The sequence below is a fragment of the Leptonotus elevatus genome, chromosome 6 (assembly GCF_054856555.1).
Source record: "Leptonotus elevatus isolate MCC_2025b chromosome 6, RoL_Lele_1.0, whole genome shotgun sequence".
Taxonomy (NCBI): domain Eukaryota; kingdom Metazoa; phylum Chordata; class Actinopteri; order Syngnathiformes; family Syngnathidae; genus Leptonotus; species Leptonotus elevatus.
The window spans coordinates 7669246-7695823 of record NC_141244.1 but is presented as its reverse complement, the minus strand read 5'-3'; the positions used below and the strand labels follow the sequence as shown (position 1 = coordinate 7695823).

Below are 26578 nucleotides of genomic sequence, written 5' to 3'. Positions count from 1 at the left end.
GACTTTCACAGTTCAAACTTTTCATCCCCTTCATTTATCACAAATGTTCATTCTCAACTCATTCATTGCCATTGTCGGCTATAAACGTCAAAAATTAATTTGAACTATTTCTATTAGTTTAACATTTATTTTTTCCACTTTTATTACAAGAGTATGAAAACCCATATTTTTTTATTGTACATTTAGAACTTATATGAAATTTGTGAATAATCGCGAGTTAACTAGTGAAGTCATGCGATTAATTACGACTAAAAACGATTAATAATATATATTTTTATTTTTTATTTATTCACTGCCATTGACGGCTATAAACGTCAACATTTCATTTAAACTATTTCTATTAGTTTAACATTTTTTTCCCACTTATGTTAACAAGAGTATGAAAACCTATATATTTTTTTAATGTACATTTAGAACCAATATAAAATGTTTGATTAATCGTTAGTTAACTAGTGAAGTCATGCAATTAATTACAATAAAAAAATGTAATTGCCACTTGCCACAAATTTTTGATAATCTTTTTTTTTTTTGGGGGGGGGGGCATTTATGGCAGTGAATGAGTTAACATAGTTTTAGACATTCTGACATTGTCGTCTTACACATACACAATACAAGGGTTTGAAGTTTGGAGACCCCGGATAAATCTTTGTACGTCCAAATTTCAGGTGCTGGATCTGAGCCGAGATGGAAAAGAGGAAATTTTTTATGGGCCAACGTTGCCGTTTGCGTCCAATGGGATAGCAACGTGTTTCCTTCCTGCTCCATACTTCACATGCCCCAACCTTCAGACACTCCAAGTACCCCATCACAGGATTGGTGCTGTTTAAACCACTGCTCAACTATATGTCAGGACGAAAAGAGGACTGGTGGGGAACAGCCAGACCTTTGATAGTCAGTATTTGCAAATGTGATTTGAAAATAAAGGTAATGATGGTATTTACTGTGACACTCTCCCGACGCTGCTCTCCTATCCGGAACCTATTGTGTTTCCCTGAAATGCAAACCAGTCATCCTGGTGTGTAGTGATTAACAAAAAAAGAAAAACACCTCAAAAGGCATAAGCCAGTATATGCAGGCATTAATGCAAACCCTGGAACATAAATATTGTAACTTACTTAATTATTCACTATGTCATGTCAATAAACCTGAGCAGCAAGCTGTTTTTTTTTTTCAAACTCAATCACCCTTTAATTCAAGACTTGTTTATTGTTACACACGCTTAGCATTCTCAGTATGTAAATGCACTATTTATCATGCTGAAAATAATTCAGTGCGGTGCTGCCATTCTTTGTCTGAGTGAATACTGTATATCGACTTTTTCAGAAATAAATATTAATGAAACATGATTTATGTATTATTAATGTTATAGCTGGAACATCCAGAGAAAATGAGGGATTAGTCTCCTTGATCAATGAGCAGCAATAGATAAGTGATCAGTAAATTGAGGAATTCTGCACGCACCACTGAGTAAAGTGTGAAGGACTCCAGACGAACCTCGCTGACGTGAGAAGAAACGAAATGACCACAAAAGGGACTTGGTGCAAATTTAAGTCACACGGCAAGAAAGAAAGGCTTGCAATGGGACAGACTGTAAAAAATGACACACCATTTTCTCCCAATAGGGAACTCTACTTGCCGACAGCCACCTTTACATGTGCAACTTGGAATTCCAACCCATGAGAGATATAGAGCACCTGAATGTGCTCACTTTACAAATGATCAAACAACTCATTTGAAATTTGAATGACATTTAATTGCAGATGATATGCTCGTACAGTACAATATATACAGTATAATACAATCTGGTCACACATATACATTGCAGGCATTAACAATCAGTATTGAGTGGAATACAAATGGACATTTGGCAGCAACGAATATGACATAAAAAGATGCTTGAAGCTGGTTGTAGGTCTTAACTTCAGTCTGCTTCCAAACTTGAAATTTCTGCCTGCCCGCTCTCCCCGAGAAGACACAGCAGTTTCTTGTATGCACTTCTGTTTAACAAAAGAGGCGGAGCTGTCAAGTGAAAGAAAGCAACAACAAAACCGGAGTGTGATTGATGTACTTGGTCACCTTAAGGTGGCGTTCTTGCCCAGCCCTCTCTTGTGTTCGTTGCTTCTCAGAGCCAGAGACAAGGTGGGAATGAGGGCTTCAACAACAGGAGGATCTAAAATAGCCACCGTCTCGACAACGCTGTAAACCTGCCTGTCATAGACTCCCTCGTTCTCGGCCACAAATGACCTTGGAACATGAAAAAGGAAAAGAGTAAAAGCATCGAGTGGAGCCTCTCAACTGCAAACACTGCAGCGCATTAATAACAGTTACCTTAAGACAGCCAGCAGCTGCTCGCACGGTCCTTGTGCAGACGCGGCGGCACATCGCTCGACTACAAGTTGGACCGCGTCTGTGCTCGTCTTCCTCACTACACAAAAATAGCAAGGATGGGATTTCACTGAAAAGTTTTCATACACAATTATATGATGACAAATTCATACATTAAAAATATTGTAAAGTTGATGTGTTACAATAGTTTATTTCACAAAGTAATAGCCATTGTTTTTAATATATATATATACATTTTAAGAAGGCAAATTGTGATCTTTTATATTTAAAAAATATTTGTATTTATGTAATATTCTAATTTCATGATATGAATTTGTTATTACTAATTTCAACAAAAATTATTAAAAATAAAATCATGGAATGAATCACTGTGTGACTCATGACTATATGAGTAGCACTACTGAAATAAATACATTTTACATGGTTTATTGAGCAGCTAACGTTAAAAGAGAGGTGGGGCACACCTTGACATACCACATGGAAATGAGGGTTTCTCTGAGAGTACTGTAAATATCATATCGATTTCATGTAATCAATTTATTGAGGGGACACCTGTGGAGTGAAAAGTGGTCCTAAGCAACTGAAGCTCACCCTGTGGGTCATTGACCAGCATCAAGCAGCGCAGTAGAGAAGGAAGCGGCAGAGTGAGGAGCTCGGCGTCAGAGTCGCTGTTGCGTCTTAGAAGTTCCAACAGGAATAAGAGGACTGACGCCAGGCGAGGTGGGGGACAATGACCTTTGAACTGAAGGAAGCTCTCACTAATCGGAGAACGAAAGTGGAAAATCCACAAATTGGGAGTTGAAATTTAAACTTGGGGCAGATTTGATTTTGGAGACCTACCAGACCACCTGCAGGACGGTCCTCCTCAGCAAAGCCCCGGGGCCGTTTGGGATGTCCTCGCATGCAGCCAGAAGCACGGGATGGTTGGCGATGCCGCCCAATGAAGGTGAGGCGGGAAGGAAATGGTCGAGATATCGACGGATGATGGACTGGAGCTGCTGCTTCAGGTACATTCCTTGTGACGGCGAAACGCTGCAGGCCACCGACAGACCCTGCAGGGGCATGTGTCATTTGCTCCACTTAAATATATTATAAGTTGTAACCTCCCACATCATACTTCCGATTTACACCGCTCAAATTGCTTCAAAAATTCACGCCTTCCTGATTCCACATTACTTATAGTTTTCCCACAATTCAACATTAAATATCAACTTTTTCCCCATTCCTTTTCAATTGGACTGACATTGAACTTTTTCTAAGTCCCACTTTGCAACTGATCATCAGTACTAGCTGTCTGATACTGCTCGGTGGCGCACTTGGTAAAGTGGACTGTCCAGTAACCAGGAAGTCGCGGGTTCAAAATCCACCTCCGACCGTACATTGCAAATATATCCATGGCCATTATGCTAAGTGAGATACAGGTATACCAACTGACTTATCAGGAAATGCATTCAAATTTCACTGAAATGATGAAATGCATGTGATACCTTTCAGCATCAGATGACCATTTCCAATATAGATATGCCGTTAGCCATGACCTTAAACAGCTCACTTAGCTCATTGGTAAAACATCCACCTGGCATTGCACAGGCATGCCAGTGCGTGGGTTCAAATCCAGGTTGGACCACAGATTTTTGAAATAGTCATTGTCCAATAATTTCACATCCATTTTCTTTAACTCATTCACTGCCATTGACGGCTATAGACGTCAACAATTCATTTGAACTATTTCTATTAGTTTTAAAAAAAAATCCACTTTTCATGCGATAAATTACAATTAAAAATTGTAATCGCCTGCCGTCCCTAATTTTTAACAAACTTTTCTTAAAAAAAAAGATTATTTAAAAAAAAGTCTAGGTTTTCATACTCTTGTTAACAAAAGTGGGAAAAAAGGTTAAACTAATAGAAATAGTTTAAAATGAATTTTTGACGTTCATAGGCGTCAATGGCAGTGAATAAGTTAATGTCATTCACACTACAATGAATAATTTGTAATTTTCACATCATTTATCTTTCAATTTACTTCACAAGCATTCCACATGCATTCAAATCTTAGCATTCAGCTATAAGCATTCATTGTTGAGCATTCCCACGCAAATTCTGCAGAAATTACACTTTGTCTAGTTGTATTCTATCATTGTGTGTTTTCTGAGTGTGTGTCTTGCACATTGGATCCAAACCTGCAGATAGAGCGGCAAGCTGTTTCTTAGAGCCGCTTCTTGCTGAGTGAGGTTATGAGGGAGGAGCAGCCGATCCACAATGCCGAAGAGCAACTGCTGCGCTTTGGATGTGACCAGCAGGGGGCTCCAGTGCTTCACGATGCAGCCTGGCACACAAGGTCCAACAAATGATAAACAATTGTTTCTTGCCTGGACACATACTTCCTGAATTGTGTCATGTGACTCTTACCTACGGCCCAATAGGCCAGCTGAATTCCTTTCTGATTCTTGCTGACTAAAGAGGGTTTAATATATTTAAGGATGTCTCCCATGTAGTCCAGAGCTCTAGTCACCATGGCTGAACGCTCGGACAAAACCTGCAGTCCGCTGTACACTCGGCCCACGGCCTGATCCCAGGAAAAAAAATGATAGGCGCGAGAAAAGCAGGACACATCTCTCACACATGTGTTTTGTCAATCTGTATGCCTTATTTGTACCGTATGAGACTTGCAGTTCACAACGCGATAGTGACATGCTTAGAGTATAGCGCACGTGTCGCCCGTGAGTATGCGTTCACCTTCACAAACGTCTCCAAGGCCGAGGTGGGCTTTGTGATGGCGGCTGTGGGACCGAGGTTGGCTTTCTGCAGGAGATTGTCCACCTCAGGAAGCAGCAGCACTTGGCGGGTCAGTTCACAAAGCTGCTCCTCCAAAGCCACGTCTAGAGGGCGGCGGGTGCGTCGGAAACAAGTAACAGAGGGGTTCAACTTCAGATCTCAAACAAGGCTGACAAAAATATGGCAAGGAAAAGTCACATTTGTCTTTTCACCTACATGCTGGGGGGGGATTAAATAACTAACAGTTTAGGGACACCATCAATGTCTTTTTTATGACCATACATATTATTTTATGATTAAAACTAGAGATGTTCAACGTTACTTCTTTTTTTTCATACAGACACTAGTATGACTATTCAACTCTCTATATTCACTGATACCGATACCAAGTAACTGATACTAGTACTTTGGATACATGGAATTTGTATTATACCAATGACATCATTTTAAAAAGAACTTGTGTTTATTTCTGACAAAAGGCAAACGATCATAGGCAGTTTAAGTTCAAAATAAAAATTTGAATTTCAGAGTCATTTGTAATAAACTAACAGTGCAAATGACAACCGTCAATGGCAGTGAATGAGTTAATAAGCCTATTTGGCTATCTCAGTGCATTGAAGTCTGGGAATCACAGATATACGAAAAAATTGTATTGCAAACATCACTAATATAAACATTCATATACTTACACAAGTTGTGTTGTATTGGACATATGAGACGATTGACATGGCTACATTTCACTTAAAAAAAAATGTTCAGCCATGCATGCCATTTAGTTCCTGGTAGTTACTTTAGTGTCGTGATTGGTATCGGCCGCTGTCAGACATACCCAATACATTGAAATAAGGCTGAGTAACCATCCATTTTATTCATCACTTAGCTTAACTTCTGTAACTGGCATTGAGTGGGAATTAGCATCACATCAGGTGCAGAAAACAGACACAACAGTCAGAAGTTTTGAAGTACTGTATACCGCGTTCCCTCGCTATAGTGCGGTGCACTTTTTGTGGATTTTTTTGTGTGCAAAAAAGGGTATATATACAGTGTGGTGAGGGGTTTTAGAGTCATAAAACCTTTCAAATAAATGTAAAAACATAAAGCTCACTACTTTGCGGATTTCATTTATTGCAATCTAACCCGAGCGGAAAACGAGGGAACACTGCATTACACAAAATGCAATAATCGGCACATCAAAGTAACACTGGAGTCAAAATGAAACCATGGAGAGCAAGTGCGGTTTTACCTGCTCTGCTTTCAGATGCACAAAGGTGTTGCTGTAGAACACATCGGAACCAGGCCCTGACCGACATACTTTGTGACAAAGCAGACACAACGGCACCACGATCGCCGCTGAGTGAAGACAACAGCTCTCTGAAAATCACATCCATGGTCAAAGGGCTTCAAAAGTCTTCAAGGGAACATAATTTGGCCCCAACAGTTTACTAGAACCCGAATAACAAATATGGTGTAAACCAAAGATTATTTTGCGTGAACACTCGTATGTGACAGACCAGATCAGAAGTGATTTAAAAAAGTATTTATTTTTTGGGGTATGGTCCGAGTGAGTCGAACCTGTTTTGAAGCAGATGCGGAAGGAAGCGCGTGACAAGAAGTGGATGAATCATGTCATCCCAGGCGAAGCATTGCAAGATGGACTGAACTGGATTGGGTTGAAGGTCCTGGCGGGCAGAGGCGGGCATCTCCAATGCCAGAAGAGTGAAGCCTGAGGGCATGAAATATGAATTCAGAATGGTCAATGTGTCCATGTTTCAGTTTGTGCATGCGGGATGTGCGTGTGCCATCATCAACTATCACAGTTGACCTTCCTCACCCTTCATTTATTCAAAATTCTTCAATCAATTCAAAAGGCAAAAACATTTAATTTCGCCTCCACTCTCCGCCCCTCTCTGCGTGTTCTTCAGCTGACGATGTTACTGACCTGCAGCCGCATCTGCCAACTGGGCTGGCGGAGTCTGAGAGAGGCGTAAATCGCGTAGTGGGGGGAAGAAGTTGTCCCAGAGTGCGTCTGCTACCGCCAGGTGAGGCTCTTTCACAACATTGTTGCTCACCATCCGGGTCAAGGCGGGTCTTGACTGGACACAGTGTTGATGTGCCCGTCTGGAAAAACAGATAAACAAATCTGTTCAATGCAAAAGTCAAACCTAGTGTGCACGATTACAGTCTCCCCCACCATCCTCACTCCCCCCCCCCCTTTTTTAATATTAATCCTGTTTCTCCACTGTTCCTCTCTCACTGCTTCTTAAGTGTTTTCTTGCTTCCCTCCTGGGGGATTACTGGGGGCTGCGGTGTGGAGCAGCAGAGTGCAGGATGAGATGTGGAAGGAGAGGAGGATATTATGGGTATAGAGGGGGAGCCTAGTGCTGATCCTCTGTACACACAATGTACTTTGGCTCTTCTGGCTCATCCCTGGCCCTCGCCGCAGCCTCACGAGCAGCCCCACGGTGGCTGGCATTAGCCCAGATAAGCAGCTGAAGAAGCTGTAATCTCATTTAGACTGGAGGTGATCCTTCTGTCCCCCTCAACTGCCCAGATGGGGGTGTGGGGAAGCTGGGGTTGAGGGAAGGAACCCCCTCCCTCATACGCACGCTATCCCAGCCCCATCGGCACGCAAACGCACACACATTTCCCTTCTTCCCTTCCAGCAAGGTTGCATCTAATCCAGAGAGAGCTGAGACAATCGATTAGACTCTGAATTCATTAGCCTCGTTACTACTGCGGAATGGGCCTCTCACACCCATCAGCCCTCATTGTACAAGGCATCGTCAGAGACCCTACTTAATCCTGCTAACTGACAATCCTTACAAGGTGTACCCGCAAACACACACATACATTAAACGTGGTGCCAACACAACACAGACACCAACTAGTGCTTGGGATTTGACTTCTGAGTTCAAACGCAGGCAAGATGTTGGATAACAGAGACTCTTTATGGTATATCCAAATAAATACAAAGTCATAACAGAGAGCAGGGCTGGATGCACGGAAGCAACTCGAACACATGGAAGAACAGCTTGAATGAGGAGTAGAGATAGGGAACTTCGACATGCTGAGAGAAAACCTCGGCTAAGGAACAGGAAAAGTGTCATTCACTCTCCCTAGGGCAATGCTCAATGCTATATGACAGAATAAAGGCCTATAGATAGTATTCACTGACATGACGGGGTCGCGAGTCTGCCTCTCATGGAGGGTGTCAGCAGTGTTTCTATTGTGTTTACACCGAATGTTCTTTTGTTATTGATGTTGATGATGATGATGACGTATGCGGAAGATTTAGCTCAACACTCCTTTGAAATGTTTGATTGGTAGAATCATTTGGATTACAAACATTTGCCGATGTCGCTGCCCAGACCGGGCTACATGGCAACGTATGCTCTGAGGTAGGATGGCTCAAACCCAAAACACGGACATTTTTGCGTCTTCTCTACTTTCGGCTTTTATTGGTTGCTCTGTGCATTTACCATTTGTGAATTTGAGGTGAAGAATCTCGTTATCTCGGAACCAAGTTAGCTAATTTCCCGACCGCACTAGCTACTAACGCTAGCATGTTACAACAAAAACAACCACAACTTTGTTGATTTTCACTGATTTTCAAGAATTTCAACTTTTGGGCTGCTGGGAAAGGAAAATAAGAGACCTTAAGGAGGGTATTTGGAGAGATCTCAAAATCGAACATCTTGACCACAAATCTATTTTTAGCCAGAGCTAGCGGCTCACATATATCACATATCACATTATGGTAAAGGCATTTTTACCATCTTACAATGACATTTGTCTTAATCAAAATGGTCAGAACACACTTTGGTAGACTTTGTCGGTTGGAAATCCTTTCGATTGATCTTTGCAATTCCGGACACTTCTTTGTCCGTTCCCATTCAACATTCCATGGACCCATGAACAGCACACAATGTGGAGCAAAGACGTCATGTGAATACTATCTATAGGATAAAATAGAAGTGACTAGACAAACTAATTCAGTGTTTCCGTTTCTATTAAGTGAATGCAAAAGTCAAACTAGATCATCTCTCGTGATTGGTCTGTTTAGTCACATGCTGTGATGGCTGCGAGCAAACAGGAGGGTGTACATGTACGCTCAAAGCCTGGATTCCGACTGATGCTGACAGGGTTTCTGAGGCTCACTTTATTGCTGGTAAGTACTTGTGACTATATATTTGTTATTCGGAGAGGATTTAAAAAATAATAAATTGAGTTTGTGCAGTACGAAATACACTGATTCATATTGTTTTCGCGGTCTCATTCAGGTGTTCCAAAGCACGATCGACAGCCTTGTTCCTCACCTTGAAAGTTTATTGTTGTACGTCACATCTACACAGCGTGCTATTATTTTCTTCCACCAACCAACCGTGCATGCAAACAAACAAAGGATCCTCCCATACAAGGATCCTAGCTTAAAAAAAAAACACTGATTACTGTTCTACCCTCGAGATAACAAGACGACACAACACAGAACCACACTTTTGGAGCCAGAAGGAAATCGACTGTTTTATTGGTGTGGTGAGGGATATGAATAAAATGTGTTTTATTGACGGTAGAATGTAAAAATAAAATTATGTCTATTTGCATCATGACCTTGTGCGTCACCGTTTAAATCGGCGTGTTCCCTATTGCGTTGTATACATTCGTAACTGTGTCCACTCACGCATGTAAACGGGTCATCAAACCAGAATTTTGACCTTAACCCACATACTGACTGCATGTAAACGTTGTCTGAGATGTGGCCCACATTCTCCTGACAACAAAAGGCGAGAGATACCAAGTGAGAGGCTGTAATGACCTCAAAGGAAGGCCTGCCTTCTATTAAGCCAAGGGGACTGCTGTTAATTGGTTCTGCTGAAAACAGATCCAACGGGTTGCGCCACTGCCATCTCACCTCATCAACCAGCGGCACCCCCCATCTTACCACAGCCGAGAGACATGGCAAGGAATAAAACTGAGGAATTAGGCTTGGGACTGGCTTCTTGTATAAGTGCCATCAAGGGTGAACACTCGGACGCTCCACTTCCTCAGCCATTGGCACAATAATCATCTTAATGTGTGCAGATTCCATGTGGCTCTTAATAGGTATAATGATGCACCTGCTCAATTTGACAGTTAAAAAAAATTACCACAGTTAATAATTAATCATGTAACATGGAAAGCACAGGGAGACCACACCGATAAACCAGGAATTGCCAAGCTTAATAGTTAGTTTTAATTTGTGGGAGTAACAAAAACAAATGTATACTCATTTTTCGTTGTTGTTGCTAGTTAAATGGGTCAGCGGAGGCTGGCCCATAGCAGAGAGGGCCTCTGGGATTTCTCTTTTCCACTCTTGCCTTGGCCATTAATGTGCAAATGTGCGCCCTCCTAACCCCGTGATGCGAGATGAAAAGTTAGGGAATTAGGTGCACTAACAAGATCTTGTGCTATGGGAGCCAGACATTGAAATAAGAGAGTAACACCAAGGTTAGGTTTCACTTGTAGTGTGTGTAAGTGTATAGCTTTGTGTGTGCATAGTGGAGAAGGTGGGATGTAAACACTAAAGAAATAATGAAGTATGAAAACCCAGTAAGAGTACCCTGCACCTCAAAGCTTTATACTGTATTGCGTTTTCACATACACAATTACACATACAGTTGTGCTTGAATGTTTACATACCCCTGGGGTATTTCATATTTTCAGGGGTTGAAGTTGGCATAAGTAGAGATGTGCACGTGAATGTTGGTGACGATTCATAGCATTTCGTATCATTAATCGACGTTCAGCTTTTGCAGATTTAAAGTTGTGCTCATTGTAAACTTTCAAGCACAACCGTAACTCAAAACCCTGTAAACCAATCATCCAGCTTTCCCTCCGCTACATTTCACTTGTGGACCTCATCTACACCTGAGTCCCAGTATGTAACTAAAGCTTGCGTCCTACAGGTGACCCTGCCTTCATGACCTTCAGACTAGCTGCATCTCAAACTGCTTTTCCCATGATCCTGATAGAGTCCCATGGGCCTGTAACACTATTCAGGACTCCGTTGGTGAAAGGGACCTGCAGGTTATGTGGTTCCCTGAGACTTGTGTTAACTGTACTAGTTGCTTTGAAATTGCCTCCACGACAAATTGGCACTAGAACCCAACCGATTTATAGCGCATCACCAATAAATTGTCTGTCAATATGTAACCGATGCTGCTCCTGTTCGTCTGTGCTTTGGTGCACGCTGCCTGAGTGTCACACAGCAACTTGCAGCACACACACACAGGCACTCAGCTGAGAAAAACAGCTTTTGTTTTACTCCAATGTAAGCTGTGACTTTGTAAAACAATAATGATACGCTTTAGTGCCTGAAGTCAATAATGTCCTCGCAGTAAGACGCTGTTATGTACCTAGGGAAGAACATTCTAGTTTTTTTTGTTTGTTTGTTTGTTTTGAAGCAGTGTTTGAACATTCTGTAAATTGCATCGCTGTGACTAAATAAAGACATATGCAACTGTTAACCCATGTCCACCATTATCAAATATAAGACATTAAGACAATTATACAACATTTTAAGTACAGTCATTTCTGGACTACAAGCCGCTACTTTTTTCACTTGCATTCGACCCTGCGGCTAATACAAAGGTGAGGCTTATCCATCAGATCACAAGGGGGCGCACTATAAAGGAAGCACAAGATCGACAGGCAGAGCAAAACAAATCAAGTGAGCCCAAATACAGTAGGAGAGACAGAACGAGAGCGAGACAATTTGCGCCCTCATTATGGGAAAGAAAGTAGCGGAAACCTGGTGTGGTAACAAGAAAGCACCTGCGACTTACAGTCGGATGCGGCTTATATGTGTAACAAACTCGAGTATTCCCCAAATTCAGCTAGCGCGGCTTATAGTCGGGTGCGCCTTACAGCCCAGAAATTACCGTAAAAGTGTTGTGTCTATGAAATTAACAAAGACTGATTTGTACAGTAAGTAAAATCTGTGTTCTTCTATTTTATATAATAGGGCAATATATCAGATATTGGCCAATGTATCAAATAATATATTTTTAATAGGGCTGGGTATGGATTCTAATTTCCTCAATAGATTCAATTTTGAAGAGTTCAGTTCGATTAGATTCGATTCAATTCAATCTGATATTGCTTAATTATGGAACATAAATTCTTCTTCAATATAAAGTATGATAAAAACTCCACAAACATTACATTCCAAATTAATTTACTGCAGAGGCAGTAACTGGGTAAATTAATTAGTTTATTAATGAAAGTAACACGTGTTATAATGATATCACTAAAGTGTTACACAAACAATGTCATGGTGCAGGGCTCTCAAGTGCTGTTCTTTTTTTCATTTCAGTTTCGGAGTGATTGAGGGGGCGTTCCTCCAGCGCCACACATCAGCAAATTAGGACTTTATATGAACCCAGACGCCAACTGGACTTACAGGCGTAGTCAAGTGTGTTTTTCGCCATAGTTTTGCTCTACTCTCGTCTTAGTTGCTGCGTAAGTTTTGCTACGTCGTTTTGTGTTTTGCCTTTTTGACTGTTGTTTTCATATGTTTTTATTTAATGTCCCAGAGCTGTTTGCGGTGTTCTGTTACCTTGCCTTTTGCAAGCAGCTTGTTTTCCCATTTTTGTAACCTGGCTCGGTTTTGTTATTTACCCAATTTGGACTGTAATACATCTTTGTTACGCCCTCACTGCTGCCCGTGATTTTGAGATCCACCTTTCCAGTCACTATTGGACTCTGACAAACATTGACATCAGCAAGGATGAGATATGAAAATATTTTCATAATTCTAATTCAATAATTGTAAATATAAATTCTGAATTACCTTAAAGTGCAATAAATTAGGTCTTTCATAAATGTAAGAAAAATGTAAGATTCATGATTTTATGAATCGATACCAGGCTGGAAAAGGAAATGGATCCGATATTGATTATTTGATTGTTTAAACCCAGCCCTACTTTAAGACACCAATATTGGTGATTGATTGTGTCCAATGACAAAGATAATTCAAATGATGTGTGGTGACGTCAGTGCCAGCGTCTGAGACAGCGCCAGCAGCAGTGAGCCTTGTGGCAAAATGTCACACTTTCTGGCAACATTTGGCCTCTGATTCTATTTAAAACTGGGCACATTTTCTGGTAGACTTAACCACGCAATTTACGTAGATAGCTAGTGCGAAAGGGGCTTATGAGAGAGAGAATAGTAATCAGTGGGATAAAAAAACAGAGAGAGAAAGGTTGGGAATGTGAGATGATTACCCTCTCACCTGAGCTGAGCGAGGACAGTCTGCAGAAAGCCAAGTACCGAGTTTAGTTCGGACTGACGGCAGGCCCGCAGCAACCAGTCAAAGCCTTCACTGAGAAGTTTTTCCTCTGATAAGTTGAGCCGGCTGCTTGTTTCAAACACTTCAGCCACCCCCTCCAAGTATGATCCAAGAGGCCCCCAGAGGGTAAGTTTACGAGACATCTCGGTAGTTTTGTTGTAGAACTCCTTAGCGATATTGTTGAAAGATGTGGCCAGCCCACTAGCTAGGGGGCCAAGATCCAAGCCTTTCTCCTAGACCAAAGAACACAAATGTCAATTGTCCTGGACTTCCAAATTAGTCTTACACCTTTTGGATGATCAAACCTACCTGAAATAACAACACCAGTGCCAGCTGTCCCCTCCATACCAACGTGCGGTGTCCTGGGGGGCAGTCAGATGGCAAGAAGGCCAACAACTCACAGATTTTACTGGCAACGTCCTCCACCTCCATCTTCCTGGCAACCACTAGAAACAGAAGCAGGAAGTTCATGAGGCCGGCCTCCGTCAGGTCCTTCATCTTCTTTGAAGAGAATTTGGAGCAAATCCTGAAAAAGGACAACAACGCCAGTGATAGGACAAAAAAACAATTAACACTTTGGTTTAAAGTGTGCTTGTTTATTTATCAGATAGAATTATTAGATAGTTTAAAGAAATTAGTGCAACATTCAACACAAAATGTTGTTCCATTTAGAATCACTTCAGAGGTAACATCCTTTTTTAGTCTGCAGTGACTAAACTTTCCACTCCCATGATGCTCTCGACCACCTGCCTCCATCCCCCTAACAGCACCAAGGGGAAAATCTGGCCAGCCATGCGTGTGCATGTGTGTGTGTGTGTGTGTGTGTGTGTGTGTGTGTGCGTGCGTCAGGGGGCGGGTGGGGGGCGGGGGTTAAAGTGGGAGACGGAATAAGAATAGCGAAACGCCCAGCATTCTGTTAGATCCTGGGGGCACTGTAGAGAAATGCCTTTAAAGATCATGTTAAATGTCAGAGACACTCAGACACACAGCAGTAGGCGCTTGGTCCCTCTCCACAACCAAACCAATTTACAGCAACACCAAAGAAGGATCAATAGAAACACACACAAACATACACATTCACACACACAGTGCCACACTTCCAGTTCGCATTCTGCTCACCTGTAAGAAATAAAAAAGAGCCCATTACCCCCCTTCCTCCCAAAACCACAGACAAACAAACATGCCAGTCTGCACAGGTGAATCGTGATGCTACGCGGGTCAAAACACCAACAGTGACATGTCCCGAGACAAACTACTGTCAAAGTTGGGCTGGGTGTTTTTGAAAAATAATCTAATTGCTGGTGCAAAGTTGCAAACACAATCAGTAAATCAGATTACAACAATAATGCATGTTTCATAAAACAGTGATATGTAAACATGTGGATTGTACATGTACTTCAGCACTTAACTTATCTAGGCATTATATAATTGAATAAATAATTTATATATATATATTATTTAAGTTTTCATGCACTTGTTAACATAAAAGTCCCAAAAAAATTAACTAATAGAAATATCAGTGACTAAAATATATTTTAGTGACTAAAATATATTTTAGTCACTGATGCAGTAATTTAATAATAATTCATAAAATTCAGTTAAAATTAAAAAGATGTACTGTAGCTACTGTAAAAAACTAGTGATTTGCGTTGGTGATTTTTCTGCCACTAGATGGCATCATTGCATTAAGAGCCATCTAATCTTTAACATGAAGTAACTTGTGAAATTCTGCAGATTTTTACCCTAGTCTCCACAAATACATGCATTATTATTCAATTTATTACTGCTAAATTTTGACGCGGGCGTGTCTGCTGAATTGCGAATTCCCCCAGTACAGGCTTTCCAAGTAAGGGACGATCATTAATCGCGAGTTCAAAAAATTTGTTAGTAGAACATTAAATTAACTCACTAATTTTGACACCCCTAATATATATAAAGCATACCAACCAACCGAAGTAAAACAGAGGTTGCATGCTGCATAGGGAATATAAAAAAAAAAGATGAGCAAAGTGAGTAGCCAGATATTTCAATAGATGAACGTCTGGCATCTCAAAAGGATATCAACGACACACTGGGGATTTTTGGCGTTCTCCCCCCTGTTCTATTTGTTTATTTGAGACCGTGTTTTCCCCGCAGCCAAGCAGATGTTCCAAATTTCTGGTTCTGGAGATTAACACGGCTAAAGTGTCTCGCATTAACGTGGCCATGAGGGATGTTTCCCTAGGCCAGCCAGGATTACCCAAATATTATAGGAATACAGTAGAGCCTGCTGAGGGGGGTAGGAAGAGTGATAGCTTTGGTTGAGGGAAACAAAGGGGGGTATCTGGCCATGTTCCAGCCTGCCACACAAGCCCCCTCGCTATCCATGTTGGAAACCACCACAGCTTTGCTAAGGCGAATTAACCGCCACGCTCGTTAGCTAATTAGCCCCCATGTCTGCAATGCTACTGAGCAACATTCCAGACAGAGGGAAGTCATTAGTCGGACTTATCTATGGCTGCCTCATTTTGGGACCCAGCCTGCATGTGATATGTATATGATAATCCAAAGACTGTCACTATACATCGCTGCCATACAGGTTAAGGAACAAAATAGACTGTATTTATAATTAATAAATGAAGATTTTTGGACAAATTAACTGAGTCAAATTGGATCATTTCCCACAGCACCCATGACACAACCAGTGTTCTGAGAATCACTCACGGTCTCTGAAAACACACCGCAATTCTGGAAAGAGCAGGTGCTGTTCTATTTGTTTTTCTGTGATGACGCGCAGGTGGCTGACTAGGACACCTAGTAAATTAAAAAAAGCTTCATGCAAGATGGGCTCTTTCCATTAAGACAGAAAAGCATAGTGAAGCGTAACTACTGTATTGAGCAGTATGTTGCATGTGTGTCATTTGACACGAGATTTGGTTTCATGTCAACAGTCAAGCTTTACCTTCCTTTGATCTGTCTCTGTGGTACTCCCCCGCTGTCCTGAGACAGGCACAGCGCCAGCACTCGCAGGAAGATGTGGAATGAACTGGCTGAACGGTACAGTTGGGTGTGTCCTGGGGAGCGCAGGGGCGACGGCTCGCAGTAGGTGCGTACCTGCTCCAAAAGAGACAGGGGTGTCTTGCACAAAGTGCCCAGACCGCTCAATCCAAGCCACGGTACAGTGAATGAGGCACCCTGGATTACAGAGACAGAATGGAACATTACAACTATATATGACTTTGGATATTACATCAAATTGACTATAAGCATTTTAATTAGTGCAAACAGAAAGACACAAAAATTCTGCAAGTAAATGAAGCACCTGGCCAGAACATTTATTATTGCCTATAGCTGTGTCAAAGCACCACTTTTCTATTAGAAAGGGTTATGGCCTGTATGACGGAAGCTCCACCCCTCTCCAAGGTGGCAACAAAGAACAATTTCTGTTTATTAGACGAGGCTTTGGCCTGAGCACAATAAAGTGAATAAGCGAGTTTTTCAGCAACCAATGGAGGATAGGTTTCAAAACTATCAGCGATTAGGTGAATTCACAAGTACTACTGAATCATGAATATGCCGGGGAACACTGTAGTAGAGAAATTGATTTGAATATGGCATTTGTATGCTTGTTCTATTACCAAGTCAGTCAATGTTTTCTTTGTTCCCCATGTGTTTCAACTCAACACAACTCCACTTTATTTATAAAGTACTTAAAAAACAACCATTGATGTATACAAAGTGCTATAAACAAAATAACACAAAATAAGCTCATTAATAAAGATCGTAATTAGATAAGTAAATAAAATAAATAATGAATTAATAAGTGAATAAGTAAATAAAATAAGTAGCAATAAATTAATAACACAAAATACAGCAGACACCATAAAACACTGAAACAATGCTGAGTCTCATGCTGAGGCAAAAGCCCAAAAATTGAGATGCGTTTTAAAAGTGCCTAAGAGCCTAATAGCGGAAGGTCTGAAAAGAGAGCCTTGGAACATTTCTCACGTACCCTAGTTTTTTTGTTTTTGTTTTTTTAAATGAGGGGCATAACAGATAATAGCTGGGTGTGTGACGTGCATCATCCAAATCATACCTCAAATAGTCACCTTGCTTTTTCCTTGTTTTGATTAACCCCTTCCAATGAATAGAGAAAAAAAATGGCATCTAACCGTTTATTGCAATAGATGTCGTTGGAGTTTAAAGAAAAAGAGCTGCAAAAATCTCCGCAGCAAAACCTAAAAATAATGTTGCATTAGTACAAATTAGGCCAACCACCCTGAAAAGCACACCAACGCCTTAATGGAGCCCGAGTTCTCTCTGATCTGTTGCTAATAAACACCACAGACACTTATTAGATGAGGAAATTCAGTAGATTACTACTTAAAATCACTATGGATGTAAAGTACTTGACTAAATAAAATATTTGACCTCACCAGGTTTTTACTGTAGTAGTCCCAGAGGGTGGAAACGGCACTGGTACTGGGTTTCCACAGTAGACACATAGAGAGACAACAGTGCACATGCATTCTGATCTGCTCCTCTCCAAGACCTCCCTATGATTATACAGACAAATACACATACAATGCAAACTGGTGCTGTAATCAACACTGACCTTAAAAAAAAAAAGACTTGTTTTCATTATGTTTGATAAGTTAGAAAAAATGCTGACCTGCGGCTTACAAGTCAACTTAAGCAACTCTTCCACAAATGCCCAATTGTCATCTAGGGATGCCTGCAGATATGGATCATGAAAGAGTTAGTATGATACACAAAACAAAATAAACAACACTTATTAACATACTATTATACTGTAGATCAGAGGTTCTCAAACTTTTTTACACCTCAAAGTCTAATTAGCACCCCAAAAAACACTAAAACATAAATGTAGTAGCATAGTAGGCCTATGTGCTCATCAAAAATGAGGCGGAGGTTTTGTTCCTAAAACGTACATTTCATATTATGGTAAAACACCGTAATGATATCCACAGCTCTTAAATATACAGTAGTAAAAAAAATAAAACTTAAATGATGATTCAATTACCACACTGACACTTTGACACTTTTACAAACTATGTAATTCAAAACTATCTATTGAACATTGTGATGTCTTACCACTTACCTCATCTTGTATTACGCCATTTGGACTGTACTGGCCTGACATTGCTAGATGAGTGAGCAGCCACCACGTGAATCCGAGAGGGTCCTTGCAATGCGTAGGGAGGCCACTGAACTGTTCTGCTGCAGGTTGTCCTGACACTAGAGGCCTCAGCAATGTGTTCATATAGCTCCAAAAGGACTAAGAAATAAGAGGGACAAACTAATGAATATACATCTCATTTTTACAAATATGCACACATTAGCATCGATATCACCTGTGAGTGTAGCGTTTTATTCCTGTATTGCAAAAGGTGAATGATCAGGATCCACAGCTCTTTGGTGCAAGAGCAGAGGTAATGATGACTGCTAAGAACCTCTGTAGGCCTCACCTAAAAAAATAAAAAAATAAAATAAATAAAATAAATAAATACAGTACACTGGGAATATAAACATATTTCCCCAAAAATCCTCACTATTCGGCACTATTTATAAACTTTTTTGCGGCATTATTTTTGTTTGTTTATTTTGTGGGACACAAGCCTCCATTTTTTGTAGGAAATGTATTGTGGAGGTTCATTAATGGGTTTTTTTGTAGGTTTTTGGCCCAAGGACGGGATTCCTGTTTAGAGTTGTGCAATTGTTACATGGCTATCCCAGCTGCAAGCACACAGAACAAAATTATTTTCCTCCAGCTAGAAATAATGTCCCATAATAGCAGGCATCACGTTGACGCTCTAGCCTTAAAGTTTTTGTATAAATTTGGTCTGTAAGCAGATTTGCAAAGCATTCCCTTCTTGTGTGATTGTTTTAAATTTTAGTACTGTACTGAAAAAATATCAACGACAGTAGTATCAGCGACTAGTTGACATGTTGGCTTTCATCATGGAATTTTAATGAAAGTACTTGCTCTCTCTTCTCTATAACCAAAACACAACAATAATACACGTGGCTCAGGAGGTAGAGCCAGTCGACCAGTAATTGGATGGTTGGCTGTTCGATCCCCGCTCTCACCAAGTCATGTGTTGTGTCCTTGGGCAGGACACTTAACACACATTGCCTCCAGTGCCACTCACACTGGTGTCTGAAAGGTGTGAATGTTTGGTGGTGGTCGGAGGGGCCGTAGGCGCAAAATGGCAGCCACGCTTCCGTCAGCCTGCCCCAGGGCAGCTAAGGCTACTTAAGTAGCTTACTCTTTGAGTGTCCAGAAAAGTGCTATATCAACTGGTGATGCACCGAATATTTGGCCACCGAAAATGAGGAAAATATGCATTTTTGGCATTTGGCCAAAAGAAAATTGGAGCCGAAAAAACATTGCTGAAATAGGATGTTGTGGTAACGCAAGCAAAAAAACTGCTGCAAGTATGTATGAATTAAACGCTGGGGTGAGCGTTCCGCCTCAATATTAATTAATGAGCAATAGCTGAAAGCTAGCGTCTTGAGGCTAACCCAGTCGACGCTATCTCAAATCAGCGGCGAGGAATATTGGCAACGGCACAAAGTATTAGCGTGATCTCCATATGGTGTGTGTGCCAGCGAGAGAAGAAGACACGGAAGACAACACAAGGCAAGTGTGTACGTGTAGCAGCTACGCGCTAGTTTACAGCGATCAAACTTGTTATTCTGCAACTGAAGTGTTGTAGCAAATTGTTTGCTGCTGAAATGCAAATAAACCCCCGTTGAATAAGCAACACGGCGCCCGGTTCCTTTACATGATAAATGAATTTATTTCTCATGACCGAGACGAGAGCTGCGTTATCAGCAGCGACCCAAATCAATTGAGGCTGACGAGAGACGACACTTGAAAAAGTTCACAAAAGTAAAGCTTCATCTCCAGATTATTACGTCCAACAATGTGCAGAAAAGCACTGTGTCTGTGTGCTTAACGACAACTTTATTTATCATAGAATAACAAACGCAATGACATGACGCTGCACTGCACTGCTTGTGGATATTTTCATTCATCCACCTCATTTATTTCTCAATCATTACTGTAGTAATACGTGTTGAAAATGTGGAGTGGACTGTAGCTAATGATACTAAACATTGTTTGTTTGTTTTTATGGCATTTCAGTTTTCGGCCAAGCTTTTCTCATTTCCGGCCAAATATTTTCATTTCGGTGCATCCCTAATATAAACCTGATGCATTATTATTATTATTAACATCCACCTTGCTGTATTTGCCCATGGCCAGGCCAGTAAGGTCACACAGGAGGCTGCACAGGTGTTCCTCAAACAGACTGGTATCAGTCAAGTTCTCTCCCGTCAGGTTCACAAACTGGTGCGCATACACCACCTGGCCTGGGCAGAAGAGGATCAAAAATGGTTAGGACCACATCTAAAGGTCAGAAAAGCGTATGCCTGTTCTGCTAGCGTGACGACACATCACCACCAACCTCAAGATAAGAGAAAATATACTTTCGTGTCTATTAAACACTTTAAAATTTTTCTATCTAAAAAGTGTTTGTCCTATATATTGTTAATGTGTGACAATGGCATCGTTAAAAATCATTAAAGGGCAAGTAACTTCCCCCACCCCACCCCCCAAAAAAATATTGACTATAATATGTTCTATGCAGCCCTACTAGACTAAATACAGTATTCTAGTTAATATTGCATTAGTGGAATATGAGTTACGCAGCAAAATCCAGTTTTTATCAGTATCAGAAGGCGGCCATTTTGCCACACTGTCGAGTGAAAACGACAACACATTTGCTTAGGTCTCAGGTAACAACCAATCACAGCTCAGCTTCAGAAACCAGGTGAGCTGTGATTGGTCATTGTCTGAGTCCTGAGCATCTGTGATGTCATCTTCAGTTGACAGCAAGTGGCAAAATGGCCGCCCCCTTAGATGGATAAAAATGGCCGGATTTTGCTGCATAACTCATATTTCACAAATGTAATATTAATTAGGATGTCATATTTAGACTAGTGAGATCACATATAACATATTCTTGTCAATAAATGTTTTAGGTTGATTTCCCCTTTTGTCTTTTACTAAGCCATCATAAGCTACTGTTTTTCAACAACATATTGCACCTTGCATCTTGTGGCCAAACAAGTGGAGGATCTCCAAGACTGACCAGTGGATATCAAGGTGAAGGTGCAGCAAATGCCAAGAGGGAGGAAAAATCTGCAGTAATAACACAGAATATTTTACCAGCAAGATAGAACACCATCAAATCTTTAGACTTCTAAAACTTGTGTGTGTTTGCTTGTGTACTGTTCATCAACATTTTACATTCACAAAGTTATGAATTTTGTTTTTCATATTGAATTATTTGTTTAGTCATAACGTCTACAGCAACTACAAACTTATTGTATTATTTCTTCACAGATGTGCCCTATAACTAACAAAGGTTCCTTTCCTTCCTAAAGTTTCCTTTATGTAAACCCAAACCATTAGGTGTACCTTTCCAGGATTCTGTATAGTGAAAGCATTCTGAATATTGACGGGCTGGTCTTTAAGACGTCCAATGAGGAGAATGATGCCAAACAACTCTTCCACTAGAACAGATGGAAATTGACCCTCCAACTCCTCATAAGGGTGGGGTGGATGTGCATCGAGGCTGCAAGAAATCTTCAGGTGTCTGAGCAAATAAAGTCAGATAGATTAAAGAGACAATACGCAGAAATTCTGCCAATGGTTTTGTGTCAAAAAGATTACCTGTGGAGGAACACTTTAACATATTGAAGAAATGAGACACACTGCTGTCTGAGCTCAGAGGCCTCATAGTGAAGATTGCCTCTTTGACCTAAGACACACAAGACATTTTTCAACTCAGACTGCATGTAATCAATATTTAATCAACATAATAGAAACATTAGTTGTCCATCTTAGTCCACAAAAAAATTGTATGGTAAATGTTTCTTCTGACATGTATTGTAAATACTATGCTATTTACAGTATGGTTGTTAATTATAGTCTACTGAGAGGAAATCATTTTTCCATATTTACTAAAAGCCAAAAAATTAGACACACTGCTGCGGGATAGATATCAAATCATGCTTACCAAAGTCATGTGAGATCTGCTGTGCCATAGTCTCAAGCCTGTAGACCTTTTGCCTGAAATGTAACAAAAAGCCATAAAAAGTATATTAGTGAAACTGGATTGAGAGTTTTATGTTAATTGCAAATTATTGGTGAGCAGTCCATGGTGTACCACCTCACTTAAGACCCTAATGAGTACAAAGCAAACTGCACAGAAAAGGGATTGATGCACAGATGTTCCTTGGAACATGCAAACGGAACTGAGCTTTGTGTCTTGTTTTAAAACTAATAGTAGGTTGAGATGTGATCGGGCCTTTTCAGCGGCCGCGCCGAGACAGGTCAATTCACTTCCAGTCTGTAAGCCATAAAGTTATTTATTCTTACTGGCAATTAACCCGGCTTGAGTATTGACTTTGTTACTTTGATAGTTTATGTTTAATTATCTGTGCCTTTTATTATTTGTATTGCTTTTGCTATTTTTTTAGTGTTGTTGCCTATTCTGTGCCTTTTTCTGCCTATTTTGTGCCTTTTTCTGCCTATTTTGTGTCCTTTTCTTTGATTTTTGCACAGCACTTCTGTCGGTGTTGTTTTGAAAGTGCTTTATAAACAAAGGTGGATTGGATTGTCTTACCTGAGTAAGCCAAAGAGTAGTTTTGTTGACTCAACCAATGCTGTCTCTGTAACCCAGGTTAAACCAAAGATCTCCACTGTGTCACTGTCATACTCTGCAGGGGCTGGATCGAGACACAGCAGCAGCCTGCGTAGTGGGTTCATTTCATGTTATTATGATTTTGTTAATTCATGCAGCAAGTTTGTAAAGCACTTTTAATGAAAATGTTTTACCTTTTCAGTGAACCTCTAGCAGTGTACCCCTCGCTTGAGACTCCCCCAGTTGAATCCTCCTTAGCTTCAGCGCAGCAGAACCATGGTGGTCTGGCTGGGGAAAGCTCACACAGACCATCTGTTGGGGAGACTGGAGGGGTGAGGGATTGGCTGAAGTCGTCTGCCATGCTGCTCCTCACTCGCACCTTAAATTAGAAATAAATAAATAAAAATGCAATAGGAAGTTTGAACACAGAAATGCCGCAAAAATAATGTTGCAGTAAATTCCGTTTTGTGTTTACAGTGAACCTCCACAATAATTAGTAAGACGTGAACGCGCTTTAAAGAATGATACGTTAGGTTATGTCCGTAATTTTTACAGTGCCGTACTAGTGTTCCTTTACTTGACTCCAATCATCGTAAAATTAAACTCAAAACATGTTTGGCTTTTTTTTTTTTTAATCAAGCAGATAATCGAACTGAGCTAAATCATGAACAAACCTTTACTTGTTATCTTTATATGTGAAGAAGTATTCCGCTCATTTTAAACAGCGGACGACGCAGCTTTCTGTCAGCCTCGTATTGTTTGTGTTCCGGGATTGTCCCGCGCGTTCGTATTGCGCATGCGCGAAGAAACGTTGAGGTCTTTGATTGGTCCGAAGTGTAACAATGGGCGTGGATTTACAAATACAAGTCAATGCTGCTTGGCAGAAAACGTATCCTTGAATTCATTCCCTTAACCCCATTCAAGGTCGGTTTAAAGAAAAATCTTCCAATCTCTGCCTATGTCCTAACCATTGACCTTAATTAAGAACATGATTTTATATAGCATATTTTTAGTCAGTTCACAATGTTAGCAAAACAATGTTTATAGGTAAGGATAATTATTCATTTTTAATGCCTAATCTGAATGATATCAGTCAGAAAATTCCGTGAATGAGAACACTGGGATATTATCCACACATTGTACTTGTAAAAAGTGTTCACCAAAGCAACAACGCACCATTTACCAATCTGATAAATCTAATCTAATCTAACATCAATTCTCTTTTCACAGTATGATGAATTGCAACTCCGCGTCACTCCAAACTACAACCACAAACGGAAATGTTATTTTAGGTTAATATACATTGCATGAATTAATATTTGATAGCATAAAAAAAACTGCGACTTATTATCTCAGATGATTTGATTTGATGTCATGTACTGGATCACAATCTGTTGTGCAAGTGTATCTAATATCAACTGAAGTGGCTGTGGATGTAAAGGGTTGTGATCTACAAAAAATGATTTGGGGTAATACAAGTAGTATTTCTGTGCCTCTTTTTATATTTTGTATACGGGTAACTAAAATCAGCACATAGAATGGTCTGTATTGGCTTCTTATATATTCTGTATTTACTCAGTGAAGTGGTTGGCCCACAAAAGCAAACATAGTTATGGTATGGATCTCAATTTGTGTGTGTGTGTGGGGGTGGGGGGGGGGGGGCATATGTGACAAGGTATGCCTTCCATTGTTTTAATTTTTTAAGCATTTTTGTGCCATGGCTAAAACTTGTCCTGTAAACGCAGACTGACTTGCGACAACCTTCTAGGTGCTAGGTGGACCAAGAGTGCAGTGTCACAAAGCATATTTTTTTTATGTGGTCAAGATCAAAAATGAAATTCTTAAAGACGGGTATATTTAAGCCAAGGATTTAAGGATTTGAATGTGACATTTGATCCTCTTTCATAGCCCACTGAGATCATGGTTTGAGGTTTCAATTACCACTGCTGTACTTGCTTGTACATGTAAGAGTCACTTTTACTCAGATTTGGCAGTGACCAGTGGCAGACACAGCATGGAGTAGGAAAATGACATTGTTGATTGCAAAGGAAAGGTCAGGTTGACAGTAGGGTAGTTTTTCTGTTTGATTGCTAAATAAATCGGTTAAACTGAACCTTTTGTTACTTGCTCTTTTCGCATACAATTCAGTGTTTTGGACTTATTTGTTGAATTGACACCACAGAAATGTCAAAGTGCTGTACCCCATTCAGGCTGAGAGCTAAACAGGATTTTATCAGGTGACATTGTATTTACAACGGGGGGGAAATTAATCATGTGGAGTTGATTGTTTTAGGTCCCCAATGTCACAAACAATAATGATGAAACACTATCAGGATTTTTTTTTAATTTATTTTGATTTGGAGTAAATATTTAAACACTGTTTAAAAATACAAACAATATACTGAGAATGGGAATTGCATACTTATTTTAACAAAATACTCCAGTAATTTGGCTTAGGCCTACATATCCTACAATGCAATGAACCAGAAAGTAAAAGAAGGCTAAAAAAAAGACAAAGCAAGCCCACTTGATATACTGTCTGGTTTAGACAAAACAATGTTGAACACATTGTGAGATTATGTGAAATAATTTGACCCAGTCACAGATACATCAAAAGAAAGTCTACTCATTTTTGCCAAGTTGCAAGCTCTGTCACCAGAATTTAGCAAGTATTCAGACCCTTGTACTGACAATTTTTTACAAAAGCCACTTGTGAAAACTCGATCAACTTTTTTTTTATTGGAGACTCCTTGCCAAGCTCTTCACAGCAAATGAAATGTAAATTAAATAGAGCAACACATACAGTGTACTGCAGGTTTATTGTCATGGCAACATGAGCTAAGGCCTGAGACAGTGAATCCAGCAAATATAAAATATATATATATATATATATATATGATTTTTTTTTTAGAAAGGGGGGGTAATATTCTGGGAAAAACTCACAAATTTCCAAGAAAAAACGTATAAAGTGGCAAATTTGCGAGAAAAAAACTCACAAATTGATGAAAAATAAACTCAGATATTTGCGACATTATATAGTGGCAAATTTGTGAGATGATGACACGCGGCCCTACGCCATCGTAGGCAGTGCCTCTTCAAAGTACAAATGCTTAATCTCTGCTAAAGCAATTACTATCTCCTTATTTGAAGACCCAACTGAAAAGTATAATTTAACGAGTTCTACCACCGTAGGCATTTTGTACACTTGGGAATTGTGACAAATATCCGAGTAGGCTATACTTCTCGCAAATGTATTATTATTATTTTTTTCCACGTTTATTTCTTGTAAATTTGTGATTTTTTTCTCTCGCAACATGCCACTTTAGAATGTTGCAAAGATTCAACTTTTTTTCTCATAAAATTGTGATTTTTTTTGCTGAATATCATCCACCTCTGTAAAAAAAAAAAAAAAAAA

General features: G+C 40.2%; 2 protein-coding genes across 8 annotated transcripts in view; one reads left to right on the top strand and one right to left on the bottom strand.

The window, feature by feature from the left end:
- The window catches only part of klhl32 (kelch-like family member 32), a 32819-nt gene extending 31473 nt beyond the window's left edge, over positions 1 to 1346 (top strand). For all 5 annotated transcript variants that reach the window (XM_086077705.1, XM_086077706.1, XM_086077703.1 and 2 more), the window contains one exon: positions 666 to 1346. In XM_086077705.1, the coding sequence (XP_085933831.1) occupies positions 666 to 827 (162 nt within the window). In that variant the 3' untranslated portion in view covers positions 828 to 1346. The remainder of the gene's footprint in view (positions 1 to 665) is intronic.
- A 391-nt stretch (positions 1347 to 1737) lies between these two features.
- mms22l (MMS22-like, DNA repair protein) lies at positions 1738 to 23967 on the bottom strand. Of its 3 annotated transcripts, none has more exons than XM_086077699.1 (26): positions 23838 to 23967; positions 23358 to 23542; positions 23146 to 23271; positions 22537 to 22589; positions 22191 to 22278; positions 21936 to 22113; positions 21563 to 21656; positions 20694 to 20824; positions 18802 to 18915; positions 18549 to 18725; positions 18099 to 18161; positions 17863 to 17982; positions 16389 to 16621; positions 13757 to 13973; positions 13391 to 13680; positions 7061 to 7239; positions 6694 to 6844; positions 6365 to 6492; positions 5083 to 5225; positions 4756 to 4912; positions 4527 to 4672; positions 3187 to 3398; positions 2938 to 3104; positions 2329 to 2425; positions 2077 to 2244; positions 1738 to 1997 (listed from the first exon to the last, which is right to left on the bottom strand). In XM_086077699.1, the coding sequence occupies exons 2-26, from the start codon at positions 23522 to 23524 to the stop codon at positions 1922 to 1924; spliced, it is 3675 nt and encodes a 1224-aa protein (XP_085933825.1). In that variant the 5' UTR covers positions 23525 to 23542; positions 23838 to 23967; the 3' UTR covers positions 1738 to 1921. The 3 variants fall into 3 exon arrangements, with proteins under 3 accessions (XP_085933825.1, XP_085933827.1, XP_085933826.1); XM_086077701.1 differs by having other exon boundaries at positions 6365 to 6471; XM_086077700.1 differs by having other exon boundaries at positions 23844 to 23942.
- Between the last annotated feature and the right edge of the window lie 2611 nt (positions 23968 to 26578).

What these genes read in the sequence shown, in the direction of transcription:
- mms22l (XM_086077699.1), bottom strand. Translation starts at nt 23,524, where the DNA reads ATGGCAGACGACTTCAGCCAATCCCTCACCCCTCCAGTCTCCCCAACA. An exon ending in GTTTGGCCACAAGATGCAAG is followed by an intron (nt 20,825 to 21,562) that starts GTGCAATATGTT and finishes TCTTCTGCCCAG; the next exon opens with GCCAGGTGGTGTATGCGCAC. An exon ending in TGCATCTGAAAGCAGAGCAG is followed by an intron (nt 5,226 to 6,364) that starts GTAAAACCGCAC and finishes GCCGCCCTCTAG; the next exon opens with ACGTGGCTTTGGAGGAGCAG.